Below are 27,907 nucleotides of genomic sequence, written 5' to 3' on the forward strand. Positions count from 1 at the left end.
TTTATTCTGAAAGAGTCCTGACACAATTAATGTAATTTCTTCTTTGTATGTTTGGTAGGATTCAGCAAATTTAGGTTAGGGGTGTTTTTGTTTTTGTGCGGATGTTATTAACTATGCATTCAATTGCATTACTAGTCTCAGTTTCTTTCTTTCTAATCTTGAGTGAACTTTGATAGTTTGTATCCTTTAAGGGACTTAAACATTTCATCTCCATTGCCCAATTTCTTGGCAAAAAGCTGTTTGTAATATTCCCTTTGATTATTTTAACATCTGTAGATTTTTGGTAGGCCACTTCGGTTAAACCTGATATAGGTAATAAAACTTTGTTTCTTTTCTGATCAGTATGGTGAGAAATTTACCAATTTTATTGATCTTTTTAACAAACCAGTTCTTGGTTTCACTGGTTTTCTATATTGTTTTTGTTCTCTATTTTCTTGATTTTGTTCTTATCTTTATTATTCCTTGCCTCTGTTTCCTTTAAATTAGCTCTTCTTTTTGTAGCTTCCTGAAATGGAAACTTAGATAATTCAATTTAGATCTTTATTCTTTCTGATATAAGCCTATAATTTTTTTATTGCATTTTAGGTTTTGGAGTACATGTGAAGAACACGCAAGATAGTTGCATAGGTACACACGTGGCAGTGTGATTTGCTGCCTTCCTCCCCTTCACCTATATCTGGCATTTCTCCCCATGCTATCTCTCCCCAACTCCCCACCCCCTGCTGTCCCTCCCCTATTCCCCCCAACAGACCCCAGTGTGTAGTGCTCCCCTCCCTGTGTCCACGTGTTCTCATTGTTCAACACCCGCCTATAAGTGAGAATATGCGGTATTTCATTTTCTGTTCTTGTGTCAGTTTGCTGAGAATGACATTCTCCAGGTTCATCCATGTCCCTACAAAGGACACGAACTCATCATTTTTGATTGCTGCATAATGTTCCATGGTGTATATGTGCCATATTTTCCCTGTCCAGTCTATCATCGATGGGCATTTGGGTTGATTCCAGGTCTTTGCTATTGTAAACAGTGCTGCAATGAACATTCATGTGCATGTGTCCTTATAGTAGAATGACTTACAATCCTTTGGATATATACCCAGTAATGGGATTGCTGGGTCAAATGCAATTTCTATTTCTAGGTCCTTGAGGAATTGCCATACTGTCTTTCTCAATGGTTGAACTAATTTACACTCCCACCAGCAGTATAAAAGTGTTCCTATTTCACCACATCCTCTTCAGCATCTGTTGTCTCCAGATTTTTTAATGATTGCCATTCTAATTGGTGTGAGATGGTATCTCAATGCAGTTTTGATTTGCATTTCTCTAATGACGAGTGATGATGAGCATTTTTTCATATGTTTATTGGCCTCATGTATGACTTTTTTTGTAAAGTGTCTTTTCATATCCTTTGCCCACTTTTGAATGGGCTTGTTTGCTTTTTTCTTATAAATCTGTTTTAGTTCTTTGTAAATTCTGAATATCAGCCCTTTGTCAGATGGGTAAACTGCAAAAAATTTTTCCCATTCTTCTGGTCGCTGATTCACTCTAATGACTGTTTCCTTTGCCGTGCAGAAACTGTGGAGTTTGATTAGGTCCCATTTGTCTATTTTGGCTTTTGTGGCCAATGCTTTGGTATTTTGGTCATGAAGTCCTTGCCTACTCTTATGTCCTGAATGGTTTTTGCCTAGATTTTCTTCTAGGGTTTTTATGATGTTAGGTCTTTAATCCATCTGGAGTTAATTTTAGTGTAAGATGTCAGGAAGTGTCCAGTTTCTGCTTTCTGCACATAGCTAGCCAGTTTTCACAACACCATTTATTAAACAGGGAATCCTTTCCCCATTGATAACACTGTTCCTATGTTAATTTGCTGATGATAATGGCCTCCAGCCCACCCATGTCCCTGCAAAGGACATGCTCTTGTTCATGTTTATGGCTACACAGTATTCCATGGTGTGCATGTACCATCTTTTCTTCATTTAGTCTATCATTGATGGGTATTTAGGTTGATTCCATGTCCTTGCCATTATGAATAGTGCTGCAATGAACATACACATGCATGTGTCTTTATAATAGAATGTTTATATTCCTTTGGGTATAAGAGTTACTTTTCTGACTGGGTGTGGTGGCTCACGCCTGGAATCCCAGCATTTTGGGAGGCCAAGACAGATGGATCACTTGAGATCAGGAGTTTGAGACCAGCCTGGCCAACATGATGAAACCCCATCTCTACTAAAAATACAAAACTTAGCCAGCCATGGTGGAGGGTGCCTGTAATCCCAGCTACTCAGGAGGCTGAGGCAGGAGAATCACTTGAACCTAGGAGGAGGAGGTTGCAGTGTCTGAGATGACATCACTGCACTCCAGCCTTGACCACAGAGCAAGACTCCATCTTGAAAGAAAAAAAAAGAGTTGCTTCTTTCTAAAATAAAAACTGCATTTTCAGCATTCTCTTGCTCAATAGTTATCGAAGATTCCTGAATGCAAATGGTCTATAAGGCCTTGAAAATATTGTGAAGTCTTTCCAGCGATTCTTTCAGCAGTCTTCCCTATATGCCCTGATATCATCAACCTTACCAAATTTTTCACTTGGATGCAGTGTTATCTTTTTTACTGCTAATGTTTGCATCTCCAACAAAATTCATATTTTGAAATACTAACCCCTAGTGTGATGGTATTGGGAGATAATACCTTTCGGAGGTAACTAGGCCATGGGGGTGGAGCCCTCATAAATGAGATTAGTATCCTGGTAAAAGAGATCCCAGAGGGCTCCTTCACCTTTTCAGCTACGTGAGGACACAGCAAGTAAACAGTTTTATGTGAACCAGGAAATAGGTCCTCACCAGATACCTATCTGCTGGTGCCTTGATCTTGAACTTCCCAGACTCCAGAGCTGTGAGTAATAAATTTCTGTTCTTTTTAATCTACCTAATCTATGGTGTTTTGTTATAGTAACCCCAGTGAACTAAGACATCCCTCCTCTTGCCCATCTGTATTTCTTTTTCTAGTGGAATAACTGTTATTTAAATGTACCATCATCTGTGATGGCTTCCCTGACTTCTAATGAAAATGCCATAATTCCCTACTTTTGATCTCATAGCCCTTTGACGTATCCTGTACATAATATTTTTCATACTATAATTGAACGTTTAGCTGTTCAAGTCTGCAACTACGCTAGGCAATAAGTTTCTGTAGGGCAAAACTTTTCCTTATTCATCTTTGGATTCCCAGGCTTACTGATGATCATTGCATAAAGTAGTTGCTTAATGAATATTTATTGATTATAAATTAATTAAGATATATTTTAAAAGATTATTGTGAAGATTTAATTCAACTCTCAGAAATGGTGTCCAAGTCTGAAGATTAAATTCTACTCTCAGAAATGGTGTCCAAGTCCAATTTTATATAAATCAGGAGAATGAATAAGGAAAGAGGAGAAGCTTATTTGTGGAAGTAAGAAAATGAGTAGATTCAGAGAATGAGGAAGGACAGAGGAAGATAAGAGATCCTGCATGGGTGGATTTGGGAGAGATTTGAGAGCAGGGGAGACAATAACAGAGTACTTTAAAACAACTTGCTCATTGTGGCTTTGATTTGCATTTCTCTAATGATCAGTGATGTTGAGTTTTTTAAAGTAAGTTTGTTGGCTGCATAAATGTCTTCTTTTGAGAACCATCTGTCTTTTGCCCACTTTTAATGAAGTTGTTTTTCTTTCGTTTCTTGTAAATTTGTTTAAGTTCCAATGAGACGCCATCTCATGCCAGTCAAAATGGTGATTTATTAAAAAGTCAAGAAACAATAGGTGCTGGCAAGGAAGCAGAGAAATAGGAATGCTTTTATGTTGTTGATGGGAATGTAAATTAGTTCAACCATTGTGGAAGACAGTGTGGCAATTCCTCAAGGATCTAGAACCAAAAATACCATTTGATCCAGCAATCCCATTACTGGGTATAAACACAAAGGAATATAAATAATTCTGTTATAAAGATAAATGCACACATATGTTCACTGCAGCACTATTCACAGTAGCAAAGACATGGAATCAACCCATATGTCTATCAGTGATAGACTGGATAAACAAAATGTGGTACATACACACCTTGGAATACTTTGTAGCCATGCAATAAAAAGGAATGAGATCATGTCCTTTGCAGAGACATGGATGGAGCTGGAAGCCATTATCCTCAGCAAACTAATGCAGGAACAGAAAACCAACCACCATCTGTTCTCACTCATAAGTGGGAGCTGAGCAATGTGAACACATGGACACAGGAAGAAAAGCAACATACACTGGTGTTTTTTGGGGGAAGGGGGAAGGAAAGCCATCAGGAAAAATAGCTAATAGATGCTGGGCTTAATATCTAAGTGATGGGTTGATAGGCACAGTGAATCACCATGGCACATGTTTACCTATGTAACAAACCTGCACATCCTGCACATGAACCTCAGAACTTAAAATCGAATAAAATAAAACAGTTAAAAAACACAACTTTCCATGCGTTAAGAATGCCATCAGATTTCGTATTTTCTCCAGAGACACAATAAACATCTAACTTGTTTTTAATTATTTTTGGATGCAAGAACACTTTTTCTTTAAATACTGACTCATGTTAAGACTGGGCCAGGATGTAGCTGAGTGGTTTATGTGCTCAGTGAGGTCTCCTGAAAGTCTGGTTGCTGTGAGCTGGTTTCCCCTGGGGCCTCATTGATCCTGGGTTAAATGAAACAACTACACTCCCAGGGAATTAAGACCTTCCCATGGCCCCCAACAAATTATGATAATGGATAGGATTAGTTTGCTTCTCCATTTTTCCTGTACTTACAAAAAAGAAAAAAGAATTGTCTACTTGTGCACCTATCCTTTACACAATTATCGGTGTATTTGGAGAAATTTATTTTTCTCTTTAGGTATCAGGTTTCTTATCCACAAGGGAGGCACGGGGACACTACGCAATTTTTACAAGATTTCCCCTCAAATAACAAGATTTGCAAGAAGAGTTTAAGAAATAACAACAACAAAAACAATGAATTCTAGGAAGATGATGGCAGCACAGTGTTTCATCTCCTGAGATCTTCACATAAAAACAGAGCAACTAGATAGCAAAGCCAAAACTCATGGGCAACATTTTCAAAAAAACCAGCTGACAGAGTATCTCCCAGAATCCCAAAATATTTGCTGGTGGAGACAAATCCCCATTTCCACAAGGCCTGCATGGTATCAGTGTCTCTGTAGAGGGAAGCAGAAAGGAGCCATGGGGGCTCTGATGGGCCTGGAAATAGAACATCCCCCAAATCCCCATAGATATTCACTAGAAAATGCAAAGGTTTAATTTAAGAACAGTGGCTAAAATTGGGAGGGATTGTGCCTAGTCCAGTAAAGGTGGCCAGTGGCAAGCTCTGAAGGAGTGAGAGACAAACAGCCCCTAAGATCTCTCCACATTGACCAGCCAGGACTGTCTTCCAAACAGGGCTCTGCATGGAGGGGACACTACTAGGATAGGGATGACAATTGAGAAGGACTAGGACAATAGAAATAAAAGAAAGGGAAGAAAGACCAATGGAAATCAAGAAGGCAATAAAGCAAGGACATCTCAGGAAGTAAGATGCCATATTTTTTTATATGATGTGAAAAAATAGATTAAGCTCCATGAAGTCAGAAAAGCTAACCCGAACAGATCCTTTACACACAAATGGCTTTGTGACAACACACCATTTGGAAAATTCACTGAGGTATGTTGATCCTCCAAATCCTGACACATGTATTTTTATAGTATCAAAGATGTATTTGTTAATGTCGACTCTAATCTTATCAGAAAAGTGGTTAGAAATTTAGGAAGGTGTCAAGCCGAAGGGTTTAAATACAAATTTTTCACATGCAAGTTCAAAGTTTTTCAATGGCAACAAACTCTGACAGCTGTATTTCTTGAACTGAAATGTTTAGTTCATTTTGAGAATGTGTCTGCTAAATGCTCAAGTCTGAATAAACTGTAGTTTGTCAGATGTTCCTTCAGATAAAAATGGAGTTCCAAGAAAAAGCACTTAGTGCTGTTCAAATATCACACACGTGCTTCCCCTTGAGCCAATCACTGTGTTACTCTTAGAAGCAGTATGCAGAAGTGCTTTATACAGACAGCTGTCTCTTCACCCTAATATTAAACAGATGTGTTCTCAAGGTTGAGTATTTAATGCAATTAATATTTTTTACTGTTCAGCAACAACATTCTTAAGTAAAATTGGCATTTTCTTCTCTATTGTAAATGCATGGTGGTGAAGAATATGGTGCTAGTGGGGCGTGATGGCACTGCCTTGATTCATATTAAGGTGCCAGCTGCTGCATCCATCACTGCTTTAGCAACATCTGTTCAAATGTCAACACAGTGAAAGAGCTACAGGATCTTCATATTACTATGAAAATACTTTTAAGACCATGGACCTCCTGAATGCATCTCAGAGGCCCCCAGGTATATTTTTGAGAACATTTTGAGAATCTCTAGGCTGAAGAGACATCAATATAAGGACCAGTAGTGAACACTAAGTGGATAGATTTATATACATATCACCAAAGATTAAATGAGGACTAAAAAGGAGAGGGTATAGGGTATAATGGGTATATACTGTGACAACATATAGTATCACTATTAAAAGAATAAAAGGAGGATTAAAAAAGCACATGTAAAGAATTTTGCAGTAATCATACTAGTGATGTATTGCTATTCTGAGACTACCGTGTGTGTGATAAGGTATAGAGCAAATGATTAACTGTGAGATGTTCTAATTCTGTTATCCTCAGTGTCTTTGTAAACCAGGATTCCTTGAAAGAAAGGGAATAAAACTGTAAAGAGAAAGAAATAAATAAAAACCCTGCAGTTCCAATTTTGAATTGTAACTATTGTGAACTTGTGAGGCACTTTTCTTTAATAGATAAATGTGTATATATGGTTATTATGCATATACTATGTACATGTGTAGTGTGCCTTCATATCGACTAGCTCTGCCCACTAAAAAGTCTAGAAACAATAACCAAGCCAGTAGCAATGAGTATAACTGGTACTAAGCATCTAGATCACCTTGAAATTATCATTTCCCTACTAAAAGAAGTCAAGACTTTTGGAAATTGACTGATTCCAGGTTTGGGGCATAAAATATACAACATGAACCTGAGAAACCTTGTCATACTAAATAGAAAAATAGCTACCCCAAACTAGGAAGATCATGTTTAAAGAACAAAGAAGACAATTTGAAGATACTTCCACTGGTCAAAGATGGGAAAATTTGAGATTCAATGAAGGACAGTAATTACAATGTATTGACCAAGTAAACTGATTTTAATACATGAGTTTATAATATTTTTCAAATATTCACAATAATATTATAGTAGGAAGATAAAGAAGTAGAATTCACTTTTAGAGGATATAAAATATCTGATTATATGCTTTAAAAATTGGTAAGTAAAGGAAAAGACCCAAGCAGCGTTTATGTAGCCTTTTAAAAAGTTACCATTGGGTTCCTAAGCAGTAGATGAGAAGGAATCTTTTGAAAAGCATTTCAGTTATTAACTTAAAAATTAAAATGTTGCCACACGGATGAACCTTGAGGACATTATGCTGAGTGTAATAAGCCAGTCAAAAAAAGACAAATACAGTATGATAACGGGTATATGAGGTACATAGAGTAGACAAATTCATAGAAACTGAAAGCAGGTGGGTAGTTGCCAGAGCCTGGGGGAGAGGACAAGAAGAGTTTGTGTTTAATGGATAGGGAGTTTCAGTTTTGCAATATAAAAAGAGCTCTGGAGATGGATGGCGGTGATGGTTGCAAGACAATCTGAATGTAATGAATACTACTGACCTGTGAACTTAAAATGCTTAAGATGATACATTTTATGTTATGTGTGTTTTACCATATTAAAGGTTGGAAAAAACCACATAATTACAATATCAGCATTTCAGCTTCCTGCCAATAAATAATTTTAGGATTTTGTAAGTTCGCAGAAAGAGAGATAGGTGACATTACGTGTCTCCTGATAAGGACACAACACAATCAAAGGTCATGCCATGCAGATCAAGCATGAAGTTGGTCCAGATCCTAACTTGCAGAAAATGCAGAGGGCAGAGAAATATTTATATATAACTTTGCACCATAAATCAACAAATCCAGATTATAGGAAACTCTACAAGTGAAATAACATGATTTTTCAAATGGGAAGTTATAGGGGATTCTGTATATTAAAAATTATAAAAAGATATCAAGTAAAGGAATAGGAGACTTAAATACAATGTCTTGGAAGTTCATTTGGGAGATAAAACTACAAAGAAACACAAAGAAATTGCTATAAAAATTTGGATATTAGGATGACAGACACTGGGATTGGGTCATAGAACAAGGAAGTGTTTTGGGGATGCCTGGAAAAGTTCTATATTTTTTCCCTAGATAGTTATTTGTTTTATATAATTTATTAAGATGTGTGTGTATGTGTGTGCATATGTGTGGTGGTTTTCTGTATTGCATGCATTTTAATTTATAATAATGATTTCAAAAAACAATGGACTGATGTATCTCTAAGCTTCTTGTAGCTTTAAATTTCATATTTTCTAATGTCTGCTAAACTCTTCAGATAGAAATTAAGTTTTCTGAACTATCTCTTGCCAAAAATCTGATGTTCAATTTATATTGCCCTTGGTATTTAACAAAGGATATTAAATTGAAGTGATGTAGGCGGACATGCAAAAGCTTTTTTTGCATGTCTAAAGAACTGGAAATAGTGGAATTTTAAAGAAAGGAACAGTATCAGGTAGTAAAATCCAGGTGACTGAGGGGGATATTTTGTTCTAGACTAAATAAACCCAGAGTGAATCTAAAAATAATTTTTGCTTCTGCTTCCCCTTTTCCTATTAAAATTTGAAATCATCAGTTAGTCTTGTTTGCAGCAAACAATGGTGCTATTAATGACACAGAGCACCTAAGCCTGCTGGGAAAAAAAGGTAAGTGCAGTTTAGTTTATTGCAGAAAATAATTGAGACACTTTGTAATTTGAACAACAGAAATTCCTTCATGTTTTAACCTGCAAATAAACAAGCAGCATTGCTTTATTAAAGACCATTTTTCTCTCTTTAAGTCAGTCAAATAAAATCAAAATTAATAAAAATTGTATGTTAACTGAAAATAATAACTTTCTGAATTTTCTGAAAATTGAATTGAACTAACCAAGTGAAGTAGTAGTTTTCTTTTTTTCAGTCTGGAATAATACTTTGCATATGATTTATGAAGGTTTCACTTATTTTTGTGAAGCTAATGAAGAGTGATTTAGTACATTTTATGTTTAGTAAATTCAAACAAAAAAATATCTGACTCTCAAAAGGAAGATTTCACATTTAGAGAACTTCAGTTAATAAATGGAGTTACCATATATTCACTTATTATCTTGGTTTGCTCAGAGGTGAGTAGATTCTGGCCAACCAAGAGATAACTGCTTCTTCTTTTGGTGAGGGTGTAAGATAATCATTTACTTACCCTCCATGATAGTCAAAGGATCTTCTACTTTGGGGCGCAGGATATTAGGACCAAAGACAGTTGCCAAGTTCTGCACACTCATTTTGTTAATTCCCGAATAGGACTGTACTTCATCCAAGAACCTACAGAGTGTGAGCATATGATCAAAACACAATGGGATCAAATTTGCCAGTGGAAGAATAATCAATCATTAGAAAATTTACAAACTGGAGTAGGTTCAAAGATGACTGTGGAGACAGAATTATGTGGATGCTCACACATTTCTCACTCAAACACAGGGAAAATATATTGCAAATTAGGAAAGATCAAACTTTACATATCATATCAACTATCTGTTTTGGCCTGGCCTGGTTTGGTTTCTTCTGTCAGTCAAAGGAACAGGTATGTTTGGACAATGCTAATATGGAATTGAGAGTCAACAATGTGGATTCCCTTCCAATCCCTCAATCAAGTAATAATTCATATCTATATTCAATTAGAGAACAGTAGATAAGATCAGCTAGTAGAATGACTTATTTTAGACAGAAGGAATTAACCCTCTTTGTAGAGCATTTGCGAGCTTCAAATTTATAATATTGAAGAAATGAGATAAAATACAGTAGAAATTAAAACATCATTTCTAATGATATAAAAAATTGCAAATGCAAAATGTTTCAACTTATTAGGCGCTAAAAAATAAGGGGCATAGAATAGTATAGACTGTTTTCATAATCTTTCAGCATTTCTTCATTCCCTACCTCCTCTTCATTTATACAAGAGCTTCTTTTATTTCATGTATACAAGAGCTTGCTAATTGTACTGATGAGATAGAAAGTAAATAATGAAAAATCAAAATAACACATTTATATAGTACTATTATGTGTCAGTCATGGTGCTAAGTTACTAAATTCTAAAAGTATGTCTGTGAGATAGGTACCATTATTGTACCATTATTGTCTCTGTTTTATAGATGAGAGTCATGTGGTACCAGATGGAAGATTTCTCCAAAGACAGAGTTAGTAAGGGGCAAAGCTAAGATTTGAACCCGCCAGAGGATATGACGTCAGAGGCTGTACCCTTAACTACTATATCATGACTTTCTAAAAAGGTGCCTATTTCCACACATTCATTACTGTTATACAGCCTAAACTATAGCAACATTGAAGGCAAAACATTAAACTAGTGTTTCTTATTTAAAATACCTGAAATTAAAAGTCTGCTTAATTATTTCAAGAAAGTTAGGCCTTTCTATTGCAGAGATAAAGACTTAAAATGTGGTTCCAAAGAAGCTTTTTAGTCCCTTTTACTTTAGGAGAATGTAATCTCTTTTTCTTCTCTTTAGGAGAATGTAATCTCTTTTTCTTCTCTTTTACTTAAGGAGAATGTAGTCTCATCCACTAGAATAACTCAAATTAGTTCAAAATCTTTGGATTATAACCCTCCGTATTAATAAGTCTAAGCTGTCAGTGGTATGATTTCCCGCTTTTTCAAATTCTGGAACCCAAGGTCCCATTTGCTTCTAAGTATAGCCATCACTAGAGAAAATTATTGTGGGAGAATTTGGAATTTCTACTCAGTTACATTGAAACTTACCACCAAAATGTCTGATACTAGTCTTAGACTTCATAGTTCCTAGTCCGTTGAACACTTATCTAATCATAACTCCAAACACATACATAAATGATGCACTGTATTGAATTAAAACTTTGAATTCTATTTTAAAATAGACTGGGAAGCCATCGTGAAAGACGTCCTGCAGTGACTTGTAGTGTCAATCATCACTCTCTATTTAAGTTTATTCTGTTTCAATTTTGCATATTTGTTTCTTAAACAGGAGCATATACATGACATATCCCATCCCAGGCTTTGAGTTATACACTGAGAGAGAGATTTTGCAGGCACAATTATTTTTCTAACAATTCAGTTAAATGTCTTTTTGATGAATCCTGAGGTGGGAGAGAAATGAAAAGAAAATAGCATTTACTGAACACTTACTATATATTAATCATTTAAAATATAATTCAATTTTTAAAATAACTACATGAAATATGTGTTTTCACTACCATTTTACTTATTAGGACCCTGAGACTCAGAAAGAATAAGGGAATTGCATAAAGACAGGCAACTAGTCAATGACATGATCTTGGCTCCCATGCAGACCTTTCCCATGCTAAGATAGCATGCTTCTTTTCCTAAACAATGCCACTCCTGGAAAAGTACAAACAACTTGATGGAAGTTCAAAACAACATATCTTTAATGTGTAGAGGCAAGAAAAACTTCAGAAACATCAAATTTTAGAATCAAGGAATTTAATGCTCAAAGAAGTCTTTGGGATCACCTTGTCCAACCTTTTAATTTTACAGAGGCCAACACGAGGGATCAAAATAGTTGAGTGATTTTATTCATTGTCAAACACAAACTAGTATCAGGCTAAATATGTCTTTTTTTGTTTATGTTTGTCCTTAGGACAGTTCTTACCTGCAAATATACTTGAGGAGGTTGTAATTTACCACTGGCAAACTCTTCACCTGCTTTGCTAATTCCTTAACACCCTGAGTACAAAAAAGAAAATAAGTATTATCTTTCTACATGTTGGCCTTAGAATTAAAGCAAATGGGAAATGGCCATATGATTTTCTTAAAACATTAGTTTCACATGTCATCAATGAAAGATTTTGTCCTGAAAACTTACCACCATCACAATGAATAATTTAGAAACATTTTCAAAGATGTACAAGCATTTTAAATATCTCCATAAGTACTATTTGTGGAGAGACAGGTTTAAATGAAGTTGTATATCATTTTTAACATGTGCTTGCAATTGCCTGAAAAGAGAAGATAAGCTTGTTTATTAATAAGGTTATTTGAAAAAAATTAAGCCATGTAGTAAGGATCCTTGCCATTTTTAGCATGTGCAGAACATAGACAGACACATCTACTGACAAATAAAAGTCTCTCAGTGCTGGTCATGCTTAGGATACATCATTTGGGGAGAGAGTATGATTGGAAAAAGTGATCTTTCTGGAAATTTCACAAAGAACTACTTTATTTGGTTCTTCTCATTGTATGACTTCCCCTAATATGTAAATGATACCAGAAAAGCCAATGGATAATGTAATTTGCTTTCTTCTTCTCCCCATAAAGGTCCAGATAGTAAATATTTTAGGCTTTATGGGACAAATGATCTCTGTTTGCAACCACTCAACTGTTCTGTTATAGTACAAAAGCAGCCACAGTCAATATTACATAACAAATGGAATAAAACTGCATTTATAAAAATAGGCAGCAGTTTTTGACATGAGAGTTAAGAAAATCTAATGGGGAAAGAATAGTCTTTAACAAACGGTGCTGGGACAACTGTATATCCACATGAAGAAAAATTAAGTTTGTTCCTTTCCTCACACCAAAAACAAAAACGAACTCCAAGTGAATCACAGATCTAAATGTAGCAGCTGAAGTGATAGAAGTCTTAGAAGAAAATATAGGAATAATTCTTTGTGACCCTGTATTAAGCAATATCTTCTTAGATATGACACAAAAACACAACTGATTAAAAATAGATAAATTTGACTTCGCCAAAGTTTACAACTTTTGTGTTTCAAAAGATACCATTAAGAAAATAAAGAGACAACCCACAGAATGTGAGAAAATATTTGAAAATCATATTTATAAGGGACATGTATCTAAACTATATAAACTCTTACAACTCAATACTATTAATAATAAGGTGAATAATCCAGTTAAAAATGAGGACATAATCTGAACAGATATCTCTCCAAAGAAAATATACCAATATCCAATAAGTACATGAAAAGATGTTCAACCTCATTAGCCATCAGGGAAATGCCATTCAACCTTCAACGAGATATGACTTTACTCATGTTGGGATGGCTAGGACAAAAAAGACAGGTAACAAGTGATGGAAAAGATTTGAAGAAATCAGAATCTGCACTCGTTGGTGGGAATTTAAAATGCTGGAGCCCTTTTGAAAAAACACAGAGTTACATATGGCCCAACAGTTCTACCTTCTAGGTGTATATCCAAGAGAAAGACAAACATAGGTGTATGCAAAACTTTGTACATGGATGTTCACAACAGCATAATTCAGAGTAGCCAAATAATGAAAAAAGAAAAAAAAAACAAAGGTCTGTCTGATGAATAAATGAATAACGGAATATTGTTTAGAAATAAAAGGAATGAAATACTGATAAGTGGCACAACATGAGAAAACCTTGAAAACAGTGAAAGAAGCCAATTGTGTACACACACAAAAAAGGTTGAATGCTTCCATTTATACAGAATGTCCAGAGAAACAGAAAATAAATTAGTAGCTGCCAAAAGCTGGGGAAGAAAGGAGGACTAACAGAAGGTATGAGGTTTATTTTGAGGCAATAAAAATATTGTAACTATTCTAAAATTAGATTTTGGCGATGGTTGCACAACTCTGAGAATATACTGAAAACACCGAATTGTACATTTTAAATCAGTGATTGTATTGTATAAAAATTATATCTTAACAAAATTGTTTCAAGAAATAACAGTAGGTAGGATTTTGTATACAAGCCACTGTTTGAAGTGATTTTGGTCAACACAATTAAAAGATAATGAGACACTGCAGTCACTTTATTTTGAGACAGAGTCTCAGAATGTAGCCCAGGATATAGTGACTAGATCTTGGCTCACTGCAACCCAGATTCAAGCAATTCTCCTGCTTCAGCCTCCCAAGTGGCTGGGATTATAGGTATGCACCACCATGCCTGGCTAATTTTTGTATTTTTAGTAGAGACAGGGTTTTGCCATATTGGTCAGCCTGGTCTTGAACTCCTGACCTCAGGCAATCCACTCACCGTGGCCTCTCAAAGTGCTGAGATTATAGGCGTGAGCCACCTTGTCTAGCCAGCAGTCACCTTTTTGTGTGATATGTGGCCTGACATAGCACTGCGTTTACCATTTAGGGAAGTAAAGTGGCAAGTCATGCTGATTTAATTTATTCAGCAGTTTCTTTTTTCTTTTCTTCTTCTTCTTCTTTTTTTAATCAGAGAGGGGATCAGAAATGGTACTTGAGCTGTATATGGAAAGTCTCAGTGTGTGTGAGGTCAATACATTGGCTAGTGGAGAATAACACTGGGATAGGGCAATGGAAATTTGCAGACTTAAGACTAAGAAGAAAGACAAAAATTCCAAACAAAAGTTTATTTGGAAACAAATGCATCAACTTACTGCTTCCTCTTCCTTGCTGAGCAGTTTGGCACATGACAAAAAATCTTCATACTTCGCATAAGGAATAACTGGTTCTGGAAGTTCTCGGAGATACAGCTTAAGAAGTGATGCCACCGTGTGTACATCTGTGTTGCTGCGGAGAGAGAAGTGTGAAGATATTCTCTGGAGTAAACTTCATACCATTCTATTTATTTTTTTCAAGAGTCCAAGAGTCAGAATTCTATCCAAGTTGGCAACTGAATGAATTGATCCAGTTTTCAGAGAGCATTTATGTGATGCCTACTAGATGCCACCACGGGTGGGGAGAAGAAGGCCCAGAAGGATCTATAGAATCATCAGTGTGAGAGTGGAATGATGGCTACTAGAGGCTGGGAGGGGTAGGGTATGTGTGCGTGGGTGGGGTGGGAGTGAGGATGGTTAAGGGTACAAAATGTAGTAAGGTAGAATGTATAAGATCTAGTATTTGATAGCACAAAAGGGTGGCTACAGTCAACAATAATCTATTATACATTTAAAAACAACTAAAAGAGTAAAATTAGAATGTTTATAACACAAAGAAATGATAAATGCTTGAGATGATGCATACCCCATTTACCCTGATGTGATTATTACACATGTAGGCATGTATCAAAATATCTCATGTAACCCATAAATATATATACCGACTATGTACCCATAAAATAAAAAATAATAATAATTAAAGAATCAGTGTGGTTTGAACATTCAGGCATTGTGTGTGTGTGTGTGTGTATCTGATGGTAAGCAAAGGTATTAACTTAAGAAATCAATGAAAATATATTAGATCTTAAATAAACTATAATAAAATTAACAAAAACAATACCAAATCTACAGATGTGTGTATGTGTGCATTCAATGCCAAAATGAATTACTAAATCCTCACTCATCTCTCAAAATGTTGGACTCATTTTTAAGGTGTTCGTGTTTGCCCAGAGATACTCAAAGCTTAGTGTGACATGCTATACATTTTTAACAGAGCTCATTTTGAAAATGATTGATTCTTGGCATAATTGTTTGTCTAATATTCTAAGATAGCTGGGAATCCTTAAAGTCTTCTAGAAAAGAAGAGAGTGTCATGAAAATAAACAATGGACACCTAAACTCCTTTATATAACTTGGATAATTTATTTGTTTCGTCTGCTGAGTGTGAGTGGCAAGATAACTTACTAAAATAGTAATTTATATTTTCTCCTCTATATCTTATATTTCCTGTTAATCCATGAAGATGGATCATAGTAAAGAAAGGAAGAATACAATTTTGTGTCTGGGGAGGGGGGAAGTTTGGTTTTTGTATTTCAGGGGAGAAGAAGCAAAAGTGTGAAAGGAGAGTTGACTTCACAGGAAGTCAACTCTCTCCTGAGTGGTAGAGAACAACTCAGGGAATTCTTTACCTCACTCTCAAGTTGTGCTGCAGGAAGTGACATTTCCCCAGAGAGGTGTGCTTTGAGAAGCTGGGATGCAGGCACTGGGGTTTCCTGCCTCAGTGAATATTCTCTTATCCTAGCTGTGGCATGAAAGCACAGCCAACTTAACGAAATTATATGAGCTGAGACAATAGGCTTCTCAGTTCTCTATTTTGGGCTCATGGGCTGGTTTCATCAGGTATTTATTAACTGCACATCTACTCCTAATGGGTGTTATGGAAAACACAGTGGCTAGGATCTCAGGGATTTAAATAAGTGGTATTATTCTAGACTGCTCATTGCTTGTAATCTACTTGAAGCAGCAGATATTGGGCTGATAATAAGACAAGTATGAGATTCCAAAATAAAATGAGTGGAAATAAAAGAAATTATGGCATACCATCTAATAACAAGAGAAGGTTTGGGGGTCTCCTCCAAGAAAATGATATTTGGGAAAAGATTCGAAGAGTGCGTAAGGACAGACGAAGGCATTTCTGATCAAAGCAAGGGGGAAAAACTGCCTAAAGTGGGAGGGAGTCACCTGTCTAGGCAGAACCGACAAAGGCTAAGAAGGCCAGAGCCCGAGTGGAAATGTTTAAGGTCTGAACAGTAGGCAGAAACCTGATGGTCCACAGGACTTTGACTTCTTCAGGGTAAGGGCTGAGGTTTTCCATTTTGACATTGGAGTCTCTTGGAACAGGCATATTGTCAACTGTTTTATTGATGTTAAAACTATGGAGGTTATCTGAAATAAATATATGTTTTTCTTTCTAAATTTCTGAACCGATAGACATTATAGAAGAAATCATCTTAAAACCTTGTAAAGAACGTAAAAATCTTATTTCCAGGACATCTTGAAAATTGCAACCAACTCATTAATTCTTAAAACTAAATTCCAAAAAAATTATTTTTAAAAGACAGATTTAAAATAGTCTCAATGGTAAGACAAGCAATACACTAGTATCTTTGTTTGTTTTCTGAAAAACCACCATATTTCATGTGCATCAAAGTCTTCTGTGTTTTTCTTGCTGTATCTGCTCCTTGAAAGGACAGTCACTAGCAGTAAAAAAAACCGCAGCCTGGGCAGGATATGTGTAGTAGTAAAATATTCCAATAAACTATTTCTTTTTGGTTCCACTCTAATTCAATCTACCATCATGACTCAGATTTGTTTGCCTTCAGAGTCAATGATAATTTTGCTAGGTATAGGTAGTACAGAGAGAGAAGAATATAAAAATAAAATATAAAATAAGTAAGTATATATTTCGATATGTAGAGGATGTTATGTATAATTTGCATGTCTGTAGAAATGAGATATCAATTTTATGAATAAATACAATAAATAAATGAGACAATAATGATAAACAAGAAATATTTAACAAAAAATTTGCTTTGAAGTTTCATAGATGATCTATATATTACATTGGCTGTTCCCAAACACACTGTTTTTAAGGTAAATTGCCTAGCACTTTACTGTTTTGCTTTTAATGAAGTGAAGCATTTTATAAAGTATGGTATTGAGAACCTTTGAACACTAGATGGCGAGATTGCAAAGTTAGACAACGAGATGGTGTAAAAATTGTAAAGAATGAAGGGCCGCAGAATCATTCTTCCTCTACCAGCGATTTTCTTAGCACCAAAGCTGCAGTAATGTTCCAAAAATAGAAATATTTGAGCCATGAATCAAGGTAAGAAAGGCGGAGTGGGATGATTATTTTATTCCTTCCCAGAAGTGATACAAGAGCTTTCTAGCATTACAGTATATATGCACACAGCTAGTTATATAAATGATGAAAAAAAAAGTCCAATTACATTTTTTTGATTAACAAAGGTTATTAAGTTTTTGCTTTAAGGCTAAAATTTAAAAATTTATGATTCTTTTTTGGGCTTTATTAAACTTAGGCTAGTCGGTAGAAATAGAGACTTTTGCATTTTTCTAGAGTTTTCATTTTTGCTTTGTCCTTTCTCACTAAAGAAAACAATCATTCCTAGACAAAATCTAACATATTTTTTCAGTTCTGATTCACCTCAAGAGGTTCTCAGGCACATGCCCTAATTGTTAATAGGCTACCCATTGCAATGAAGAAGTCCGGTGTTTCTCTGAAAAATATCTTTGTCTGTTCAGTCTACAAAATAGAAACCCTGTGAATCTCTCTCTCTAGCCTTCTATCTCTTATTGAAAATCCACTACTTTGCCAAATTAATATTTACCTCAGTATGTGCAACTAATTAGATAACAATATTATGTGTCATTGCGCAATGTACCTAAAAGAACGAACCATCTTTGTCTCAGAGAAATACATCTGTCTTCTCCAAAGTAAAGTGAAGTGACTGCATTGTGGCAAAAGTCTATGTACTATGGAGAATAAAAATTCTTCCCCTACGAACAACAACACATTTACATACATCAGGGCCTCACTGAAGGCCAATGAGTAGGTTCTGCTGTTAACCCCAGTAGTACTTTAACAGGAAACTGCACAAAGATTCTTTTTGGTTAACACTGAGATATGAGATGCTTTAGAGTCATGCTCTCTCGTATGTTAAATAAAATTGAAATTGGCCCAAGGATGCCTCCCTACAAGTTCCTAACTGTGACCTAACTCAGTACCAGAAACAAAGTAAAAACCTAACTAGGAACAAATGGCTGAGTTTCAGCCAATCACGGGCAGCCAGCTGTGCAAACCATGTATGAGATGTCAACCATGTAATTGGGCTTTCTCTGTACCTCGCTTCTGTTTTCCATGCCTGAATATATAACCTGCACATGTGATAGAGTGGAACATTCTGAGCCATTTTGGCCCAAAGTGCTGCTACATGCTAGAATCACAAAAAAAGCCAATGAAGATCTACAAAACTAGATTTGTTGTAATTTTATCTTTTAACAGGTAGAAGTTCAAGACTATTTGCTAATGTAAACTCATTATACAGTCTCAAGACCTTTTCACTCAGCTGGTAGTAGAGTCCTTTCGGAAGGTAAGATAAATAATCAAGTATATTATATCCAGTGGTAGACAAAGGCAGCACGGGATAGGCCCAGAGATCTGAGTGAAAGAACTCTCGGACCAGGAGGAGCTCTGCAGCATGTGTTCCTTAGTTGAACAACATATAGATTTGGTTTGCATCTTATATCATACTTGGACTTTAAGTTTGAATCCTGTTTCCTCCTGTTTATTGCTTTTTTACCAATTTAAATGGAGAATTCCATGAGGCTTCCTGTGATTGACCTAATTTCATATTCTCATAGGTCTACTTTGGTCATTCTGGGATCAATCATGCACTCACCAGGTAGTTCCTGAGCACCTATGATGTGCACAGCCTCAGGCCACATGCTAGGTGACAAATAAAAAAACAATATAGACCCTTTATTCCTCCTTTGAGTTTACATTTCTAACTGATCACCAATACTTTTCCATACCATCTCTCTACTGAGATGATTTTCTTCTACTTCATAACACTTTCTGTGTATTCTAACTGCTGAGCTCCTGCCAGGTATGTGATCTGAAGAATGTGCTTTATATTCCTGGAAATTATCTGTCCTATTTATCATCTAGATGTGACATAGGCCTCTTACTAATCTGAACAAGGATACAAGAGTCTGACAAGAATCCCTTCTTGCTCATCCTCTATCCCCATTCCTCCTTTCCTCATAAACATACTTACACACACTGATAAATCCAAATGCCACCATAATTACAAGTATAATACTTCACAGACAAAACCTTGTAACATTTAAGTCTCAAAATTAGAAATGGGAATTTTTCACTCTGAATACTATGCCGTATAATCCCTTGGTTTAACTGAATAGAATGAATTTTCAATGCACCCACATAGGAAGTTATTAAAGATATTGTGAACTTATCTGCAATGAGCACAATGAGATGACCAAAAATTCACTTAGAATTAAAAAATAATAATGTCATATCCATCAGCCTCCAGGGAGAACATATACGAGACTGAAAACATTCAGCAATACTTCCAACACGAATGCTACCACCAAATGGTCTTGCTTAAGCAATACTCTGCTTTGCCTGCTGAGTTCACCAAGACACAGAAGTACTTCCAAAGATACTAAGCAGCTCCAGACTAAACTCAATGTTTCTTTAAAAAGTCTGGTTCTGTTCAAACTTATTTTTTTATGTATCTGTCAAAACTGATGCATTTTTCAACAGTGAAACTAGAATCTGGTTAAACTGTCAAGGCTTATTGCACAGTTACATAAGTGTCACCACTGAATTATGTACAAAACCAAAAGACTGTTTCAGCTCCAGGCTAAGTGCTGGACTGCAGTGAACTAGTGCTTGTCCCAATAGGATTCCCCTGGTTTAAAGGTGCTGATGGCAGAGAACTGCATGATACCTGCTACGGTTTGAATATCCCCCCATCCTATTCCTATCAAAGCCTAACTCCTAATGCAATGGTACTTGGAGATAGGGCTCTGGGAGGTAATTAGGGTTAGATGAGTTCATGAGGGTAGGCAGATTAGGGCTTTTATAAAATGAGACACTAAAGAGCTTGCTCTTTCTCTCTCTGCTTGTCCACGAAACCAGCCAGAAGACAGTTATCTGCAAGCCAAGAAGGCAGCATGCTCCAGAGCACAACCATGCTAACACCCCGATCTTAGGTTTCCAATTTCCAGGACTGGGAGATAAGAAGTTTCTGTTGTTTCAGCTCCCAGTCTATAGTATTTTATTATGACAGTTTGAACTGTCTAAACAACCTCCAAGACTACTTTTGGTGAGCTTGTCCGTAAAACTGTTGATGGTACTATCAGAGTACTAAGTAATGAAATGTTATTGCAAAAACAGAAACATGCCTTCACTTGATGTAAATTATGGAAACACTGTCAGATAAACCAATGTAATATAGAAAACAATAATTCACAACCTTGGCTGCACACTGGAATTACCTGAAAACTTTTTCTAATATTTGCTGACTGGGTTTATACATTCTGGTGTAATTGATCTGGGTTAAAGCTTGGGTGTTGAGATTTTATTCTCTAGAACATGTATTTGGAGTGAAAAATTCCAAAGAAAGAAGGGCCCTCCAATGTATAATGGTCACAGGTTTAAATGTGGCCACTTGTAGCATCAGTGGGAGTCTACTACTTACACATCTCCCCAGTATTCCCCAGTGAAAGAGATGAGATTGTGTCCCCACCCAAATCTCATCTTGTAGCTCCCATAATTCCTATGTGTTGTGGGAGGGACCCAGAGGAGATGATCAAATCATGGGGATGGGTCTTTCCTGTGCTATTCTCATGATAGTGAATGGGTCTCATGAGATCTGATGGTTTTAAAAATAAAAGTCTACCTGCACAAGTTCTCTCTTTGCCTGCACCATCGATGTAAGATATGACTTGCTTGTCCTTGCCTTCTACCATGATTGTAAGCCTTCCCCAGCCATGTGGAATTGTGAGTTCTCCATTAAACCTCTTTCTTTTGTAAATTGCCCAGTCTCAGGTATGTCTTTATCAGCAGCATGATAACAGACTAATATAGTGCCCAAGTTTTACCAAATTGTCACATTGATCTTTTCTTTCCTCCCTCTAGAATTACTTATGTGTATAGAGGCATGTGTGTAGAGACTCCTCCCTTTCAATGCTAGCTAATCATATAAAAAGAATATTTGACAGTTTAATATACAATCACTCCAACATCCCATACATGCAAGCACATGCATGTGAGTGTACACACACACATGTATACACTAATCAGCCTCTTTATGTATATAAGATACTCAATGTAACAAATAAAATACCTTGCAGTATAGCTGTAAGACAGAGATTACTTTGAACAATCTGAGTTTGGTGCTTCTAAACCACAAAATCCTCAAAAAGAAAGTAGCTAACTCCCTAAACTGAAAAAAATTGTGGATATTTATTCATTCTCTAATACTTCCCATGAGTAAATCTCTATTTCAATGTTTCTTTGACACCTTACTCACGTTTCCCTTCCACCTCCTTGCCTCTTCTCTGACCACCATTCCTTACTAGCTGGCTCCCAACCTCTTCTTCCTCTGCTGGACTCTACATGGTATTGTTTTCCTGGATAACCTGCACACTCTTTGGATTAATCCATGAGTTCCACTGTCACTTTGCCACAAGATTACAAAATCCATCTCTCTGTATCAGACCTTTCCACTGAATTCTCATATGTTTCATATGTATTTAAACTTCAAATGAACAAAACTGACTGGCAACAACAGAAAGATCTCCAGTAAAATTTTTCCTCTTTAGCATTTTTTTTTCCACAATGGATGGCGTTACCATACACGCAAACAAGCAAGAAACCTAGAAGTTAAACTAAATTTGACTCTTCCCAAAACTCTATATCTAACAGCAATCGGTGATTCTCTGTTACCTGGAATTACCTGGGAAGTTTAAAAAAAAAACACTAATGCCCAGTTCATATATATTCTGACATAATAACTTATGAATCCATACCTTCTTTGGAAATCTCACTGACACTGCTTAAGTTCAAGTTTATATTACTCATCTCCACTAACACAATACCATATTAACTGGTCTTCTTGATATCAAGCCTGTCCTCCTACCTCTAACTCCCTTAAAAAACACATATAGGTGATAATCATCAGTACCAAATAAATATAAATAAAAAACAAAATGCATTGTTGTATAGCTTTTGAATAACATATTTAAATGCAAGGGGCAATTGTTTAAGCATAAATAAATGAATATGTATCCCACAAAAACAGACACCCCTATTTTATAAATTAGTCATTAGAGTTGTTGCCATTTAGTTTGAATTAATATGTTTGAGAGCATCAATTTACTTTAGAAATAGACATATTCTACTGTGCCTCTCCAAATTAAAAATTTAGACTAAAGAATAAAAATAAATTCTGATTTTTTCTATTATAGTACCCAGGTGTTTTCACACACACACAAAAAAAGGTTAGCAGGATCAAGATACTTATAAGGCTTGATGTAGAACATTCGGAAAAGTTTCCTGAAAGCAATAATTACAACAGTATATAACTTAAACAGGCTACCCTGTACAACATATGCATTCAGTTCCAACAATAATAAAGCCTAATTAAAACCTAAAGTGCTGTCAGTTATAAAATAAATCAACGCAGCTATTAAAATGACTCAATATGTCCCTACAGCTTTACTGATTTTATACCCAAAGTTCAATCTCAAATCCAAATTTAACTTATAAGTAACATTCAAATATACATGATGCATCTCATACTGCAAGTGACACTAATATTTTCCAAACTTAACAAAAAAATTAATTTTCTCCCAAAGAGATTAAAACTAAAATCAATGATCCCACAAAGACTTTTCTGTTAAACTAAGATCCTAGTCATATCAATGATCTATACAATTATTAGAACAAGTATTGAAATAAAAAACTATTTGAAAGTAAACAATGATAAAAAGATGATAGCTTGTTTGCAAGCTACAGAGATTCTATTGTAAATATGTGTACAGATACGTATTACACACACATAAATGTACATACATACAGATACATATATATTTTGTTCTTTGTAGAACCATTTTAAACATATCCAATCAGTTTTCTGATATAAAGAAAATCAATCAAATCTCCTGTGGGATGTTATTCTCTCCTTAGTGTCCATAGATCTTCATTGCATTTATTTATAATTGTTCCTGGAGAAAGTTAAAGCCTTGAGGTCCCACAGAGTATCTGTAGTTATCAGTGGACAAAGGAGTTAGTTTGCTTAAGAGTTTTAATAAACACAGACATTCTATATCTAGGTTGGGAGTCATAATGAAGTAATATCCACACATTAACTCCTTCTCTGCTCTGTGGAACATCACTTCCTAAATTCACAAAGAATAACATATACACTAAGAAATGCAAGAATGATTTAAAAGATTGGTAGGTTATTGTCAATTTAGATGACCTATTTTCAGGTGGATATAAACTACTCACCATGAAAGATTCAACAAGGAAACACATTTGTTATACTTAACAAATAGCACCTATACTATACACTGTACTATCTACTATACAATAGGTTACACGACTAGTTTGAGAGAGGTGAACTTCTTGCTCACCTCATATTTCTCCCAGGAATTACTCAGAAATAAAAAGAACTGAATGAAATAAAGCACAATCTCTAGGTACACTATAATGATGCAGTTATCTAATTAGATACTGTGATAATGAACTTTGGTTTTTTGCTAAGCTGGGGTACTCTATTTTCCTAACCTTTGATTCCTGATACACAAACATGTGATAGTACTTTTTCACTGAGAGTTTACATGGTTGTTCTAGTTTTCTTGTCTTACATTATTAGTAACTATATTAATATATGCTGGAGACTTCATGACACAGCCCTTTCTTGCTTCAATTGGAGCTAGGACTTGAAGTGCAATGGGTTGTAATTTCAGTATCATATGATCTTAAAAGTTCTGGCAAACTGTTAATAAACTTGGCATAGCAAAATAGAGCAGTTTTGGCTGTATTTAGTTGCTTTACCATTGTATTTGTCTGCCTACACGTTTCTCCCTTCACTAAGCTCTGCAGATGGGGTTTCAGAAGAAACAAAGGAAATGTAATATTCATAATACATTCAACAACTTATCTCATAATCTGAGGGATTTTAGATTATGTAACCAAGGACTTCCCAGGAGAAACATTATTGGTATTCTCATGCTGAGGGGTACATTTATGCTTAAACATATATGTGTGTATGTGTGTGTGCATGTACGTGTGTGCATATTCTCTAACAGCATTTAAAAGCCATATTATATATACTTTAATATTTCCATTTTTAAATAAAAAGTAAAATATAGCCAAACATTGCAAATAATTTTCCAGCTAATGAAGACTAGATAGCAACTTATTACTTATTGATGTGTCCCCAACAATGACCTTATTGCATGTCACTCATTTCCTGCCATATTCACTGCAGGTGTGGAGAACTATGATTACCCAATTCTGGGATGAACAATAAAAATCACATATATTTTTTCCTAGAAAATATATTTTCTTCCAGTAAAAATAAAGTAAGAGAACAAATTCTTGTGCTTCATGCAAGAGATGAGTAACTAGAGGCCTAGTTTTACACAGCCAAATCTCTAACTCACAGTGTAAGAGAAAAATTAAAAAGATTTTCTGGTATATTCAGTTGAGTCAACAAGTTATTGCCAAAATCATTCAAGTCCACACAAAACTTGTCCCTTCTCTGAACACTTCAGCAATCTTTTATTCCAACATGGAAGTATTCTTAGTGTATTGGACTGGATGATACCATCCTAGTTTATTAATATGTATGTATAAATCAAGGGGACACATAAAAAGGTTTAAAAGAGCCAGTTATGTCTTTACTGTAGCTCTCACATTAAAAATGCAGTTCATGCCCTTTGCTAGAAGGGATCCATTATCACTACATTTCAGATGTTTTTTATATTAGTGTTTTCTATTTGGACTACTTTGTAAGAGGGGTCCGAGTGAGGAAAGAAAGAGTGATAAAACAAATTTCATTGAGAAGAGGCAAGTTTTTTGTTTTATTCTGGTTTGGTTTTTATTACTGCTTTGTTATAAATCAAAATCTAGTTTGCTTTGGAAGTATAGTGCATCATTATTCATGACAGCATTTCAGGAGTAGAAAACAAATAAAGGTACTGGTCCTGACTTAGAACTGTGGTTTTTATGAAATTTTAACCCATTCATAGGATTATGACCTTGCATACTGACCCAGGCAAGCATTTTGCGTTAGTTGACAAAAATTATTTTCTAACAGAATTTTAAAATTATTTTGCAACATGGTAATTTTCAGGTTTCCTAAATTCTAATCTATGAAAACAAGCACTTGAGTTTGCTACTTCCTGAGATATCAGAAATCTGGGCATTTTTTTCATTCAACAACTGCCTTGAAAATATACTCCCAGTATTGACTTATTTAACAAAGATTTATTGAATGCCTACATTACATTAGACATTGTTCTACGCATTAGAAATAAAAAAGATGATTAAGATATAGAAAATTCTCTACCTTCTTTAAGTTCCTATTCTAGTTCTATGTGTAAGTTTGACTTTATGAATACAGAGTTTTCAATGAATATCCACAGTGATGTCCTCTTGGGTATATAAATGTGTGTTCCCATGATATTGTAGACGTTTATATCAAACCTAAACTGATATTCCCAGAACATCACTATTAATTCCTTAGAGACTTTGTAACCATTTCCTTACCATGAATTATCAAAAGAATCAGAAAAATCAAATATTCTAAAACCACATATCTTCTAAAGAGTAACTTGGATTCTTTTAAAACTTTTTAACTGTTCCCCTCAATTTATATATACATATTAATAATAAGGGTAGTATCATCAAGTTTAATATGTTGAGAAAACTTTGATGTTGGAATATAAGATTGTTAAGTTATTCAGAGAAGGAACAAGTTTTGTGTGGACTTACTGATTTGGCCCTAACTTGCTGACTCAAATGGATACACCAGAAAACCCTCTTAATCTCTGTCTTACACTGTGAGTTAGAGATTTAGTAACTAAGCCTTGAGTTTCTTTTTAGAATGGCTCATAAAAAATAAAGAATGGCTCATAAATACATGAAAAAAGGTTCAACATCACTAGTCATTTGGAAATTGCATATCAAAACTAAAATAATAAACCATTTCATATTCACTAGAATGGCTAAAATAAAAAAATCGTAACAATCATACATATCTGGTGGAAATATCAGATGGTTCAGCCTTTTTGGGAAACAGTTTAACAGTTCCTCAAATATTAAACATAAATATGATCCAGCAATTCTGCTTCTAGGAATAGTCCACCAAAATATTAAATGTATCTTTACACAAAAACTTGTATATGAATCACAGAAATCTTATTAATAAGATCCAAAAAGTAGAAACAGCATAAATGTCTCCAACTGATAGATGAATAAACAAAATGTGGTATATTCACAAAATAAAATTCTACTCTTCAATAAAAAGGAAGCAACTACTGATATATGTTATGACATAGATGTGTCAGGTGTGTGAACCAGAGCAACTCCATCTAGAATAGGGGCTGGGTAAAATGATGCTGAAACTTACTGGACTATATTCCCAGAAGGTTAAGGCATTCTAAGTCACAGGGTAAGATATGAGGTCAGCACAAGATACAGGTTACAAAGATTGCAGTAAAGAGGCCGGCCAAACCCCATCAAAACCAAGAAGGCAATGAGACTGACCTCTGGTCATCCTCACTGCTACACTCCCACCAGCACCATGACAGTTTACAGATGCCATGGCAACACCAGGACGTTACCCTACATGGTCTAAAAAGGGGAAGCATGAATAATTCACCACTTGTTTAGCATATCATTGAGAAATAACCATAAAGATCAGCAACCAGAAGCCCTTGGGGCTGCTCTGTCTCTGGAGTACTTTATTCCATTACTTTATCCTAATAAATAGTATTTTATTCCATTACTTTCCTAATAAACTTGCTTTCACTTTACTCTGTGGACTTGCTCTGAATTCTTTCTTGGGAGATCTAAGAACTCTCTCTTGGGGTCTGGATTTGGATCCCTTTCCTGTAACAGATGAACCTTAAAAGCATTATGCTAAGTGAAAGCTGGATGCAAAAGAATAGTGAATGATTCAATTTATAAGAATTTCCAGAAGAGGAAAAATCTGTAGAAACAGAAAACAGATTAGTGGTTAAAGGAAAGAGGCCTCCCAGTGTTAGCAAAGAGTGACCTGACTGTATTTCCCAAAGTGTGGGTTATTCCAAGTAATTTAAGATGTCGCAAAAATAGGATATTGACATCAAATAACTT

General features: G+C 35.4%; 1 protein-coding gene across 6 annotated transcripts in view; it reads right to left on the minus strand.

The window, feature by feature from the left end:
- Positions 1–27,907, minus strand: part of ARHGAP24 (Rho GTPase activating protein 24) — a 911,211-nt gene that overhangs the window by 12,200 nt on the left and 871,104 nt on the right. For all 6 annotated transcript variants that reach the window (XM_054253621.2, XM_002745629.7, XM_035294559.3 and 3 more), the window contains 3 exons: positions 14,704–14,836; positions 11,963–12,036; positions 9,505–9,626 (listed from right to left, as the gene is read on the minus strand). In XM_054253621.2, the coding sequence (XP_054109596.1) occupies positions 9,505–9,626; positions 11,963–12,036; positions 14,704–14,836 (329 nt within the window). The remainder of the gene's footprint in view (positions 1–9,504; positions 9,627–11,962; positions 12,037–14,703; positions 14,837–27,907) is intronic.

The sequence above is a fragment of the Callithrix jacchus genome, chromosome 3, assembly GCF_049354715.1.
Source record: "Callithrix jacchus isolate 240 chromosome 3, calJac240_pri, whole genome shotgun sequence".
Taxonomy (NCBI): domain Eukaryota; kingdom Metazoa; phylum Chordata; class Mammalia; order Primates; family Cebidae; genus Callithrix; species Callithrix jacchus.